The sequence below is a fragment of the Meriones unguiculatus genome, chromosome 15, assembly GCF_030254825.1.
Source record: "Meriones unguiculatus strain TT.TT164.6M chromosome 15, Bangor_MerUng_6.1, whole genome shotgun sequence".
In the NCBI taxonomy this organism is placed as follows: Eukaryota; Metazoa; Chordata; class Mammalia; order Rodentia; family Muridae; genus Meriones; species Meriones unguiculatus.
Genome location: NC_083362.1, coordinates 76,416,122 through 76,430,257, shown reverse-complemented (window position 1 = coordinate 76,430,257; position 14,136 = coordinate 76,416,122). Strand labels below are relative to the sequence as shown.

The window sequence follows — 14,136 nt, the reverse complement described above, 5'->3', positions numbered from 1 at the left end:
TGGTATGGGCTTTTGAAACCTTAAACCCTCCCCCCACAGGTAACAATAAGGCCACGCCTTCTAATCCTTCTAATCCTTTCAAACAGTTCCACTTACTGGTGACTAAGTATTAAAATATACGAGCCTATGGGGTGGGGGCCATTCTTATTCAAACACCTACACCCTAAGAACACTCAGAACCCAGGTCTGGGCTCTACCCCCTGCCCTATTTGATTTCTGAGTCAGCTTAATGGTCCCAAAGATGAAGTCAGGTCTGGGAGCAAAGTGAATCCTGACTTACAAAAGCAGGTTGGAGCTGAGAGTCCAGTTCTTAGAAGCCAGGGGTGTTAGGAACCACTCTGAGCCCCTGGGCTGTTCCTGGAGAAGTCCACTGGGAGCTGGTGGCCACTCAAGGCCTCAGTGGGACGGCAGCTGGTGTTAGCCAGACCAACTCCCAACCTGCAGTCTAGACCCTCACCAGTCTATGACAGACAGAAAGTGCCGGTCACACACAGTGAGAGTCCTTTATTGTCTGTCTGGTTACAAAGCTAATGCCTTGTATGGAGGAGAGGATGAGGAGAAAGAACAACATGTGTAAATGAGGGAGGAAGGGAGGAAGGGAGGGACCGAGCCACACTCCACCTCAGTGAGACCAAGGTCTGAGCCACTCCAAACCATATCATGACTGGCAGGAAGCCTTCTCAAATGTTAGCTTCACCCATCCCAGCAGACCACTGGAAGCAAGCTTCTGACACACCCAAGGCCCACCCCCAGAAGTCCCTGAAGACCAGGGTGAGGGATCAGGTATCAGATACTCTGCATATCAGATATCTGAGTGTATCAGATATCCTGCATATTATATGATATTTACAGTCATAACAGTAGTAAAATTACAGTTAGGAAGTAACAATGAAAACAGTTTTATGGTCAGGGGTCACCACAACATGAGGAATTGTTTCAAAGAGTCACAGCATTAGGAAGGTTGAGAACCACTAGAGGATCCTCGACTGTCTCAGTCTCCTGCCCTGTACCACATCCCCCTGCCTTCCTAGTGTCTTCTCAGGGGCTGCCTTCCTAGTGTCAGAGGTAGCCATGGCAGGGCAGAGCCACCTTCATGCCACAAACACATATGTAAACAGTACCAACATGCAGAGGCTAGGGATGGGGAGAGCCCCTGGCTGTCATCCAGCCACCCCGTGTGGGATAAACGTGAAATCTGAGGAAAGAGGGGAGAGAGGACGCGGTAGATCTGTTTGCTCTGAGGGTGCAGTCCAGAGCCCCTCAGCTTCTTTCTCTGGGGTCTTCAGGGACAGCAGAGCTCTCTCCCCACCATGTGATATCGGGGTCTCGCCCTTACCGTTGGTGGCGAAGTTTAGTAGCTGAGCGATGTCATCTGATAGCGAGCCCAGCCCTGGAGGGGCAGCAGCTCACAGTGAGTAGAAGTGAAGCGGAAGAGGAGCCTTTCTGCAGGACAATGAAGCACCGACCGGGGCTCCTCCCTCCCTACTGCTCCTGAGAGGCACTGGGGCTGAAGGGCTGTGTCCACTTGGAGACGTCCAGAAAGATAGTAGAGGCCCCATGGTAGAGCCAGAGACGGGGTAGGGAGCCGTGGCGGGCCCAGGCATCCCTCACAGTGTCGTAGGCCTCCATCTCCACATGGTAATTGCCATCCATGCCTTGCCAGCGGCCGCCTGTCACGTAGAGCGCATCACCCAGGGGCACCAGCGCTCCGTTCTCATGCAGGCTGTGCTGAGACTGTACCTGTGGATGGACATCAGTTTTCAGGGCCAGTGGGTAACCGGAGGGCGTCCTCCATGGGCCAGTGGGTAACCGGAGGGCGTCCTCCATGGGCCAGTGGGTAACCGGAAGGCGTCCTCCATGGGCAGTCGGTAGCCGGAGGGCGTCCTCCATGGGCTGGGTAACCGGAGGGCGTCCTCCATGGGCTGGGTAGCCGGAGGGTGTCCTCCATGGGCCAGTGGGTAACCGGAGGGCGTCCTCCATGGGCGGGGACCACCACCTGACCTGAATCCCAGGCTCATCACTGCCTGCTGTGCTTACATCAGGCTTTTTGTTTACCAGTGAGGTCCTGGTCTCTCTTGAACCTTCATCTAACAGATTGACTCACTCCTTCAGGCCCTGGAGTCACAGGATCCAAGAAGGATGCTTAGGTCTGAGCTCAGAGCTGCCTCCATTAGGGTCTAGGTTGAGCCTTGCTTGGCTCCACTGCAACTCTCTTGGAGAAAAGGCCAGTGTTCCCCCACATGAAGATGATGGCAGGCAGACGCCCTGCCTGCAGGCCCGCAATGTCACAGTTGGGCCCTCACTAATGGGAGCCCAGCCCAGCCGTGGCTCAGCTTGGGTGGCTCAGAGAAGAAGCACCTTCAGGGCTTGCTCTCCTGTTTGGCAACTTACTATAACGGGGCCTGCAGTCAGCTGGACACTGAAGCTATAGCTCAACTGTGGGCAATAGGACACAGTGGGCCTCTGTCACGAGGGTAACTGGTGGCTGGGGGAGGAGGTACCACTTCATCAGGCTCCTGCGACGGAGAATCTAGGGGTAGGTGGACTGACCCGAAGCATCCAGCCTGGGACTGAGGAGCTAGGCCAGAGCTCTGGGCCCCGGAGCTGGCACCTGGGTGTGCCCACCTCCCACCCCTGCCTGGGCCTGAAGAAGAGGAGCAAGGTGAAATGGTACTAGCTACTCCTCGCTCTCAGCTCAGGATCCACCTGCCTGGCTAAATCTCCCACGGGTGGGATGCTCGCCACCTTCCTTTCTACCCATGGCTGTCCCAGTCAGTCACCACGGAGCAGGGACTGGACCCCTGAGAAGGAAGAGAAGAGCTCAGGGGAGGAGACCTGATGGTGACCAGCAGTCATCATCTCCAGGCCTGCCTCCGTTGGCCTCTCTGGCACTCCTCCACACCTCCATTTGGCTGCATCTCTGGAGTCCAGCAAGGCTCCCCCAGGGGGTGAGCAGAGGGAGGCCTGGGGAGACTCACCTTCTGCCACAGGTTGGCCCCCGGGTCGTACACGTAAACCTTCTTAGTGTTGTCGCCGATGAGATACAGGGCTCCATTGAGGGCGGCGCAGCGTGGAGAGGACAGGTACTTGGGCAGGAAAGGCGAGGCAATCACACTCCACGCATCTGCAGGGCACGAGGATGGGTAACTTCACCAGGAAGGGGGCAGCTCCTCACTGGGGAGGGTTGTGGAGGCCTCCACTCTGAGGGCTCCAGACCCCTGGCTCTCTCACTGCCGATGGCACGAGCTGGGGGCAGTGTGCTGTGAGGACTGCCTTGCCTGCCTCTCCCTGGGCTGTAGCAGGCAGGAGGGGGCTTTGCTTTGACGTGGCCACCCTCCCCTCATTCCCACAGGCTTCTGGGAGCCCCTGCGCCTCTGCACCTGTCCAACCCACCTTCTCCACATGGCTCTCTTCTGCCAGGTGTAGAAACCAGAGGCCCCACCTGGACCTTGTCACTCGGGCATGCGGGTCGTGAGGGAGGCCTCCTCACCTGTCACGGGGCTGTAGCACTGGAGAGCCAGCATGTTGTACTTGCAGGCGCTGGACCCCACCAGGTAGAGGCGGCCCTGGCAGCTGGCAGCCGAGAAGTTGCTGACGTACTTGAGGGCCGGGCTGACGGGAGTCCAGCTGTCCGTGTAGGGGTCATAGCACTCCACCTCTACTGCATCCAGAGCGGTGCCTGTGGGAGGCTGTCTTAGCTGCACAGAAGCTGGGCACTGGGATCTAGGGGCAGGGGACGATCCTGAAAACAGGGTCTGGACTTCTGAAGGTGGCGGGCGAATGAGGGAAGTAGAACCTGGAGAGGAAGTGAGCTGGGTCCCCTTCACAGGTAAGACCTCACCAAGAAGTGCTATGCAGACAGGATGATGGCACCGGTCCCTAGAGCCAGTCCCCGGAGAACAGGGGGTAAGGCTTCAGACTATGGTGATAGCCCCCAGTAGAACGGGTATGCCAACTGTGACTACTTATTTGGGGGTACACGCCTCTTAGTCTAAGTCTCTGTGAAACCCTTGGGACCCCAAGGTTCCCACTCTTTACTTTCTGCTCAGGAACACAGCAATTCTTAGAGAAAAGGACCCTAACCCTCAGGATGGTTAGCTATTAGAGGTGGCTCAGGGATGGGCTGCTGCCTGTGGTTCTTTGGGGCCACTACTGGGTCTTATTTTAATATTCTTATTTTATGTTCCCCAGAGAAACTTTGCTGTGGCACTGGGGTGTCTGGGTGATGAGGTGGTCCCTGTGTAGGGCTGACAGCACCATGGAGGTCACTGTGGGTCATTCACCCCCGAGACTTCCCAGCGACCCTGAGTTGGGTCCCTGATTCTGGTGTGTGTGTAATTGTTTCTGCTGGCCCTGAAGCTCTGAGTCCTTAGGATAGGAAAACAGGGCTAGCTGGTTCATGGATACACAGGGTGCCCCAGCCAGGCATTCTGAGGACACTCTGCATGGGGCTCACTGACCCTAGAGGGCAGAGAGCTCTTGCTGGCAGCATCTCCAGTGAGGGCATGGGCTGGGGACGTGTAGCTCCAGGACTGAGGGGCGTGATGGTAGGGAGGGAGGCCTCACCGCCAATGGCGTATATCTCTCCATTCAGCGCTGTGCTGGCGTGGTTGGTGCGGGCCTTCAGCATGGGCGCCACAGGCTTCCAGGTAGCTTCCTTCAGCGGGAAGCACCAGGCGTGGGTGGTCGACCAGGTGTCTGTTTTGGTGCCCCGGGAGCCACCTGCCAGAGGAGGCTCTATTTACACAGCGGTGGCTCATAGCACCTGTTAGTGGACTCTGAACGTTTTGTCATTTGCTTGAAAGTTATTTTGGTTTGTGATTGTTCCAGTCAGGTTGGCTTCAAGCTTGTTTGCTTGCTTTTTGGTTTTTCAAGACAGGGTTTCTCTGTGTAGCCTTAGCTGTCCCAGACTCACTTTGTAGACCAAGCTAGCCTCAGAGAGATCTGCCTGCCTCTGTCTCCCTGGGTGCTGGGATTACAGGCGTGCTGCACTGCCCATCTAACCTACATTTCTAAAGCTTGCCCTGTAGCCAAGAACGACCTTGACTTTCTGATCCTCCCAGCTCTACCTCTGGAAACTCTTCAGTTTCAGGTGTGTAGCAAAGTCTGGGAGGTCTGAGTCGACCTCCCAGGGTCCCGTTGGGTGGGAGAGCTGATTTGGGGGGGGTTGATGTTGCACCAAGTTGATGAGGGTGTTTCTAGGAGCCCCGGGCCACCTACCTGTGACATAGACATCATTGTTGAGTGCTGCCAGGGAGAAGCCCCATTTGTGGTAATCGGGGAAGTCCGGGAGCGCCATCCACTGCCCTGGGAGGAGGACAGAGGCAGAGAGTCAGAGCAGCTGTGCTCCCGAGCGCCCTCTGCTTCCCTGCCTGCCCTGGGGTCTTGTTCATGAACTGGCCGCAGAAATGTCCCCCACACTAGTGGGGAAGAGAAGGGCAGGTAAGGAGTGGAGTCAGAGACAGGTGGGGTGTCCCAACTGATCACATTCCTCACAGCATCCCTCCTTAGAGCCTGGCCCAGACTGGACAAGCAGATCTCAAGGATTTAAAACAGCATTCCAGGCTCTGCAGGCAGGTGTCACCCTGAGCTGAAGCTCACCTCAATGACCCTAAGTGGACCTAGCCACCTCGATCACAGAGGGTATCGGCTGTGTGTGCGCATCATGAGGAGGTGGTAACACACTCATTCGTTTGCTCATCTGTTTAGCCATCTATCCCAAGCCTGTCTCCATTGACAAGGCAGCCAAGACATACAGAGTGAAGGCTTGCAGCAGGTAGAGCGAAGTCCAAGTCCTGGCTTGCAGGTGCCGGTTGTGTGATTTTAGACAGGGCCCAGCCCCGGCTTCCCTGCCCATAGAATGGGGGAGGGGTGTGTGTGAATTGGGCCAGAGAGATGGCTCAGCCGGTAAGGGCTCTTGCCATCAAGGCTGGTGGTCTGAGTCCTCAACATGCCACATGATGGAAGGGAGATAACGGACTCCCACAAGCTGCCTTCTGACTTCCACCTATGCACCATGGCACACATGCCCCCAAATGAACGAGTACATGTAAAAAGATAAATAAATAAAAAGGCGTGGCATGAGGTGTGAGACGCACGGGAAACGCCCATCGGTGGTGCCTGTTTTCACTGCTGTGAGGGACAGAGTGGTGAGGAACGCTTTGAAAGAAACCATCCTGAGACCATAGGCGTGGGAAACTGGAATCCTGTGACTAGACTCATGGCAAGTGTTTGCGGGAGGTCAGGCCCTGGGGGAGTCCCAGGGAACTGCTGACTGTTTATGACACGTTGGGAACATGTAGAAGTCTAGGACTCACGGCGAGCCGAGCCTGGCACCATAGAGAGGAACGGAGTGTCCCCTGATTCATGTCTGTGTCACCCCAGAGTGAGGATGGCCCAGCAGTCGGCAGACCGTTGTTGCCAGCCAGCTGCTCTCTCCTGACGTCAACCCCAAATCCCCTCTGTAAGCCTGTGACCTGGACTGCTGGCTGTGGGCTGCCTCCAGCCCGCCAGAGCTGATGCAGTGGGTGCTGGCCACAGTCCTGGAGGCAACCAGCCCCCATCAGCACTTTCCCAAGAGTTCTCCTGGGCAGACGGCCTGTGGGTGACCTACTGCTGCTTCCATCCTTACAAGCATGGGAAGGAGCCATGGGGAACGCGCATTCAGGGAGGCTAAGTGACCTACCCCAGCACCAGACTGGATCCCAGTTTGAGCTGACTCAGAATCTGAGCTCTTTCTCCCGGGCCGTCTGCACCCTCTTATCTCTTATTTTCCCCCTAAAGCCTTGGTTCCCACGCTGGGTGCGCAGGGCAGGGCAACCTGGAGGAATCAATGGGTGAGGATGACATCCTCCCTGAATAGCACTGTCTGAGCTGTGGGGGCCTTTATCCCAGGCCCCAGGGCCTAATAAAAACCAGATGTAGAGCTCACACCAGAGGGGAAATGGATTAAAAGTATTCTCCAGCACCACGCTGCTGCCTGCCTCCTAATGGCCTCTCGGCTTCTCTGCAGCCCTGGTAAGGTCTACCACTCGGCCTTCTGAAGGCAGGGCTAGGGCAGGTCCGCCCAGTTCTCTGTTCGCCTCACTGGTTGTGCCCCGAGGTACAAGGACAAGCATGGCAGGTACTTACTGGCCTTAGTGTTGTAGAAGGCGAAGTTCCCAGTGTGGGGGCTGGGTTCCTCACCACCCTCTTCGTCCTCCTCCAGGGCTCGCCCTCCTACGACCACCAGCACCTCTTGCATCTTCTGCAGGAGACCAGGAAGCTCCTGTGGGCGGGAGCCAGGTCAGACTGGCTAGCAACTGTCTGTCCAGCCCAAGGGTCCATGTGTTCTCCAGTCAGTGCCTGTGCTTGAGGCTAGGTGGGCCTTGGCATGTGTGCACACTGCTACCCCATAAACACCCCCACTCCGTCCACACCCCTACACTCTGAAGAGCTGTGTCTCTCAGAAGTCACAGAGGCCTTTCTCGGGTGCAACGGCTCAATCACCCTATGGGCCACCACAGCTAGGCCTGTCGCTCTGTCAGGGCCTGCCAGCTGCCAGCCCACTGCCAGCACTAGCAGGGACAGATTCTGTCCGGGTTCAGCTGGAGCCCCCTCAGGAGCACGTGGTGACAGCTTCCAGGCCCCACAGGGTCCAACTCTGTGCAGCTGTACCATCATCCTGGATGGCTTTCCCTCATCTTCCCCTGCTCAACTCCTATGTCTCCTCTAAAGACCAGTCCAACACCGAGGCCTTCTTGAGTGCCAGACAGCACTAGATCCTCTCAGTGCCAGCCTTTCCACCGAGCATTAGGTCTGTATCTAGGCTCATCCTCACTCAGTAGTAGGCTTCCCCTCCCTGGCCTGAGATAGGATTTCTCTGTGTAGCCCTCACTGTCCTGAAACGAGTTCTGAAGATCAGGCTGGCCTCAGACTCAGAGATTTTCCTGCCTTTGTCCCCCAAGTGCTGTGATTAAAGGCGTGCACCATCACCTCACCACTAGGCACTAGTAGGCTTCTTAAAGATAGAGGCACTTCCGGTTTCCTCCCCCTGGTCTCAGAGCAAGGCACACTTGAGAGAGGAATGGTGATGCTCTGTCAAGGAACCAGCCTTCAGTAGGAAGCCATGCAAGATGGGGCATGTTAAGGGGGCCCGCTCTTTCCTCCCCACACAGGTGAGGGCTCAGCTCCTCCTCCTCCACCTCCTAGGTGGAAGTCCCCTGCCTCTCACTCACCGCACTGTGACCCTGGGACAGGGCTTCCTGACACGCTTCTGACTCCTGGATCAGTGGCTCTGTGGCCAGCAACTGTTGCACGCAGGGCCTTGGCACAGCATCCAAGTGCACCAGGCTGAGGAGCTCAGGCAGGTGGGCAGCCCGTTCCTGAGGGTCATGGCGCACCCAGCGCAGCAGGGCCTCCAGCCGGCTCTGCTCGGGCTGCACCTGCAGCAGGTCACTGGCCAGACAGGTGGCCAGCCGGTCTCTGGGCAGCTGCAGGAACTCGTCCTCTTGGGCCACCGCCTCAAAGTTCTCCCGCAAGAAGGCCCAGGCTTTGGCGGCCACGCCCAACAGCCCCTGCTGTTCCCCAAACTCGCAGATGCCCAGGCAGTTGGTGGCGTCTAACTGCTGCTGGAGGTATCGGCCACAGACCTTCTGGACGGTGGGGAAGTGAAGGCGTGACGCGGTGCGGGTCAGTGCCTCCACGTTAGCCTGAGTGATAGTGAGCCGGCCCGTGTACACGAAGTCGACCAGCTGCCCCACCGCGGCCGGCTCTACGTCTCGAAGCTCCACACGCGCCGAGAAGCTTTCAGCAAAGTCCCCGGCAAACATGGCGTGGAAGTAGGGGCTACTCAGTGCCAGGAGGCTGCGGTGACAGGGCAGCTCCCGCTCACCCACCAGCAGTGTGACGTCGGCCAGCTTGGGCAGGGAGCGGAGACGCTGCAGGCCATCCAGCGTGTCTTGGGCATGTGTCTGCAGATGGAAGTCCAGGTCGTCTACATTCCTCACCATGATGCAGAGCCGGCAGAGACCCTTGCGGCCCACCCTCTTTCCCGGAAGTGGTTCCTGGGGCTCCCTGAGCACCTAAGTAAGAACACAAGGCATGAGAGCCGCGGTGATTCATTGTATGACTGTTTGGGCATCGGCTGTCCCCACCCCGGCAAGAGCCCACCGACTGGGTGTTGCCAGTGTGGAGGCCACTTTGGGCATCCAGCATCCTGCTCTACCCCAGGTCCTCAGGTTAAGCCAGCTGCTGCTTTTGCTGTACAGGGAGAGAGCTGAGGCCTAGAAGTTCTCCAGGCCAGAGAGTTAGGGTAGAACCACATAGAGAACACAAGCCCTGGGCCACCTATCTTCCACAGCATAGACCTCCAGGCCCCGGCACCTCCCTGCTTCAGGAGCTCAAGAGGCTTCCTCTCTCTCAGGCCTTGTGTTGCTGGGCAGGCCACTGGAAGTGATTTTAGGTTTGACTCTGCCCCATTGGCTTCACTGCCTGTCTGCATGAGCCCATCTGGTTGAGCCACATCATCTCTGTTCCTGTTTCCTCAGCATCTGGTGGAGAGGCTAAGGGTGAAGGGGCTTTGAGTCATCCTCCTGGGCAGCTCCTATGCACAGCCACTTCCCAGGCCTCTTCCTGTGCTCACACTTGATCTCACAAGTGAGTGCTATTATTTTACAGAGTAACTGACACAGACAGTTTGAGTCATCAGCCCAAGACCACAGAGCTAAGAGGCAGATGGGGCTGGGGAGGGGTAGGATAATAGTAATTGAATTCAGAGCCTGGCTTGCAACCATGGCTGAGTCCAGCGAACTCAAAATGTAACCACTGCAGCTTCCCACCTCATTGCGTACATCACCAGTCAGCAGACCCACTGCTAGGCCCACCTAAGAAAACCACCAAGGACAGGAGCAGTCAGTGGTCATGGTGGGCCACATCTGCAGACCCAGAGCTGAGGCACGAGGGGCACCAGAAAGCTCAAGGCCTGCTTGGGCTACATAGTAAGACCTTGAAAACACACATGCACGCGCACGCGCACACGCACACACACACACGCGCACACGCACACGCGCACACACACACACACACATATATATATGAGAAAAGTGAAGGGGGAGGGGAAGGCAAAGGGAAGGAAAGAGGGAGGCCCCGTCTTGAGTTCCTCACACTGAAAGCACAGTGGTAGTGTAGCACCCTCAGGGGGAACCTCACACAGCAACCAGTGCTGGAGGGTTAGTGAGCTGGTGGAGGCCTGGGAAATGAAGGAATCAAAGTTCAAGCCCTGTCCAGGGAACTGGTGAGCCACAGGGCCTGTGGCATGGGGTGGCCTGAGAGCTTGAGGCCCACGCCCCCAATCGCTGATGCTATCTACAGCTCAGGGCCTGACGACCTACTCAGGAGGACTTTCAAGGTACAGCCTTGGCTCAGGCTGACAAAGGGAAGCTCAGGAAACCCTCGCACCTACTGGGAATCTATTCTAACCTCTTAGGGAGGCCTTTAGCTGGGGTGCATGCAGGGAGGGCTGTGCCCGAGGCAACGCCCACAGGCCTGCATTCCAGTCATGGCTGGGCTCTGGCTACTGACTATAGCTACAATGGTGCAACCAGGCCTGTGCGCACAGCAGCTGTCCAAGGGGGCTCAGAGATACCTGCGGACGCTGCTGCTCTGCAGTTGCACAGAGGCTGAGGGTAAAGGGGAGGGGTGTTTAGAGTCTTCCCAGGGCTGCTCAATGGCTCTGGTTGCGTTCTTAGGTCCTCTCTCCCTGAGCCCTTCCTGGCAGCCCTTGCTGCCAGTTGCACCTGGCCTGTAGAGGACTCTGCCAAGCCTAACCTGAACTCACCCACTCGTAAAACCCCTGGTCTTACCTGTCAGTAGGCTTCCTAAGGGCCCCTTGCTGAGATCATAGATCAAAGGGCAGAACTTAGGCTGAAGTGTGGGCTACAAAGGAGGCCCGCTGGGCTGGGCTGGGCAGGCCACGTGGGAACTTATGGATATTTTTAGCCTCTGTATGGTAGGGTGGGGTGGGGTGGGGCACTGGTGTGGGAAGGAGTGAGGTCACAGCTCTTCGAAGACCGTCTCCTCTGAAAGCTCACACTGTCTACTCACACAGGAGACCTCTGGGTTACCTGAGGGCTAGAATGGACGGTAGGGAGCTTCTTGGGCAAGCGTGGTGCTTTCACTCACCCTGGGCAGTCAGGCTGAGCTGGGGGAGCTGAGGGTGGGAGATGGAGACGAGCAGGCTGGAGACAGCAGAAGCCCATGCTGTGGACCGTTGGGTCCGTAGAAAGCAGCTCGGGGCTGACATTTGTGCAGGGCCTTCTTGTACTGCTCCACGGCTATACTCACAGGGACCCAGATTGCCACAGTCCCTCTGTGGGGGGACAGTCACAGCAGGGGTGGCACAGGTCGGTCAGCCTAGTCTCTGAGCTTGGGTCCACGTGGCGGTGGGTGAGACTTCAGAGGTAAAGGCAGGCTCAGGGCAGCGTGAGACTCTGACAGCTGTGTGCACGGGTGGAAGGGAGCGGGATTCTCCCCACACAGTAAACAAAGCCTGGGCCTTGGGCTGCCCTGGAGTCCCTCCATCCCGAGCGCTGCAGGCAGCTAAGAAACGGGGTCATCTAAAAATAAAGCAGCCAAGGTTTGCAACCTTCCATATAGTGTTAGTTCACGGGGACACACTTCACAGACAGAGGTCAGGGTACTGATGTCACCCAAGGTCAGGTGGGGTCAGGGAAGGGAGGGGGAGAGCCGAGTTTCCAAGGTAAGGGGCTTCAGTGCCCAGGTGGGACACCTCAGCCTGAGTGACCAGGGTGGGCCTTACCAAGATGACCATTGGTGTGCCATGCTGGGAGGTCAGTGGGGAAGAAATGACACTCTCAGACAGGGTCCCAGATGGCCCTGAGTGACAGCCCTCTTGGCAGAGTTCGGTAATTGCTTAGGGTGCTGTTGCGTGGCACCTTCCTGGCCGGTGCAGCATCTGGGGAAGGCAGAGGCCACAGCTCCACTCCCAGGAGGAGCAAGATCTCCACAGGAGAGCCCTGCAGGGCCCAGGCTCCTCTCCTTGGCGATTCCTTGTGGAGGGTGTCCAGATCTGTGTGCTTCCCCCCTCTGCTCGTCCCCTTCACCCTGTTCCTGGGCCACAGTGAGGCCTCTGGCTTTGGTACTCAGCTACTTATGTGGTATAGGGGACCCTCATGGGTGTCCTTGTCTGCCAGGCACTTAGAACCATCAAAAGGAAGGTACTGAAGCAAGGTAAAGGCTTTGCTTCTGAGCTGGTTTGCAGGGTCAGTGCCTGCCTGCTCTGTCTAGAGGGAATGGAGGACAGGAACTGTGACAGAGGTTCTGTCACAGGGAGCTGCTGCACCACGTGAGCAGGTCACCCAGGAGACCATGTGGGCATCAGGGGCCCAGGGCATCATCAGAAGACAGATCTGGCAGGAGACACAGCACTAGGGTGCAAAATGGCAGGTTGCTTCCAGGAGCTGCCCCTTCAAAGTAGGCCTACGGTGATTAAAAAAATATCACACACAGTTTTTGAAAAATTATAGAAATAAAGCAGTCATCTGCACAGCAGACGACAATGACCCTCACAGGCTGTCGGCCACGAGTCTAGACGTGTGGCTGGATGACTGCGTGTCAGTACCTTGATCACTCGAGGCTGAATCATGAGTTTGGAGGAGATTGGTTTGAAAACATGGGTTTAAGTTTCATCTTGACAGGGATGAAATTTAAGGTGGGGTCACACCAGGCCCTGCTCCTGTTCATGGGCTTCTGGGTCATTTTCCATTTTAGATGTTGTGATGAAGAGAATCAGCGATGCAGTTATTTCCCCAAATAGACGCCAAGTGTGAACTCACCAAAGTAAACTGGGCCACCATCTTTAAAAGGTCCAGGTCGCACCAGAGGGAGCAGGCCTGGAGGAGGCACACTGGCTTCTGTGGTGTGTGGACCTGTCTGTGGCTGTGAGGCCAGTCCAGGATAGGGCCTCACTGGCCGGGCTGCCTCCTCCACCTCAGATTTTACAGCCTGGGCACTGCCTCCGGGTGCATGTAGATTGATTTGGGGACGGAGCTGCGTAAACACATTCTCCCCCCTTCAGCGGTTAGCTACCTGCTCCATACTGCTACCAGCCCTTCTTCAGACCCTGTGATTGGCCGAAGCACTTTTATCTCAGGTCGTGTTTTCCCTGCGTGGAGAGTCAGGCTTCCCTGTTCTTGGGTCAGAACCACCTCGCTGGAAGGCTGCTCTTCCGTGATAATGGCACCACAGGGGAGAGGCAGGCTCCTTTTCTGGGCTTTCCTTTTGTATCTGTCAGCTCTTGCTGTGTAACACTTTGCCCCCAGATCTAGTGTCTCAAAAGAGCAGCGCCACACAGGTACCACTTTGGGGTGGTCCTTTGAGAATGTCCCATCAGACTGCACTAAGGGGCCCTCAGGCCTTGGTCTTCTAAAGGCTGCTCTGGATTGGAAACCTGCTGGGCTTTAGGTGGGGAAGACCGAGTCCCCACCCACCCCCTGGGTCTCCACAGCTTGTCTCCTCACCTGACTACTGGCTTCCTGGAGTGTAGAGAAGTCACCACAGAACTGCAGTCATAGCATTTTTCATGGTCTGATCAGAGATGACACCCCAGCATCTGCCATATCCTGGGGGGAGGGGATGATGAGCCGAGACTACGCAGGGACGGGGTCTCTGGGGACCTTCTTAGAGGCTGGCCTCAGAGCTTCTGTATCAGTTACTTTTCTTGTTGTGGTGAAGCAACTTAAAGAAGGAGAGTTTATACCGGCTCACAGTTTGAGGGGACGCAGTCCGTCATGGTGGTGAGACCATGGCAGCAGGAGCAGCAGGTATCGCACTGTGTCGGAATCAGGAAATAGAGAGCAGACAGACACTGGACCTGGGCTATAAGACCTCAAGGCCTTCCCCAGTGATCTACTTCCTCTGCTCAGCTTCTGTCTTCATTAGGTTCCACATCCTACCAAGACAGGACCACCCACTGGGACCAAGAGTCCAAACACGAGCTCACGTGCAAACCGGGACAGCTTCCTTTGTCTGTGCTTCTTTGAAATGAGCTTCATGGTTGTTTCTTAAAATATCGATTTTGCAATGCGTCCCTGCCGATCTGGGAATAGCATTATTTCTTTCACCCTGGCGTGGTTTCTA

At 56.6% G+C, this 14,136-nt stretch overlaps 1 protein-coding gene across 2 annotated transcripts; it reads right to left on the bottom strand.

The window, feature by feature from the left end:
- Window positions 1–369: 369 nt before the first annotated feature.
- Klhl30 (kelch like family member 30) lies at window positions 370–10,910 on the bottom strand. Of its 2 annotated transcripts, XM_060368858.1 has the most exons (8): window positions 10,842–10,910; window positions 8,217–9,062; window positions 7,132–7,267; window positions 5,221–5,307; window positions 4,567–4,722; window positions 3,491–3,679; window positions 2,979–3,124; window positions 370–1,740 (listed from the first exon to the last, which is right to left on the bottom strand). In XM_060368858.1, the coding sequence occupies exons 2-8, from the start codon at window positions 8,988–8,990 to the stop codon at window positions 1,483–1,485; spliced, it is 1,746 nt and encodes a 581-aa protein (XP_060224841.1). In that variant the 5' UTR covers window positions 8,991–9,062; window positions 10,842–10,910; the 3' UTR covers window positions 370–1,482. The 2 variants fall into 2 exon arrangements, with proteins under 2 accessions (XP_060224841.1, XP_021502589.1); XM_021646914.2 differs by lacking the exon at window positions 10,842–10,910 and having other exon boundaries at window positions 8,217–9,343.
- Between the last annotated feature and the right edge of the window lie 3,226 nt (window positions 10,911–14,136).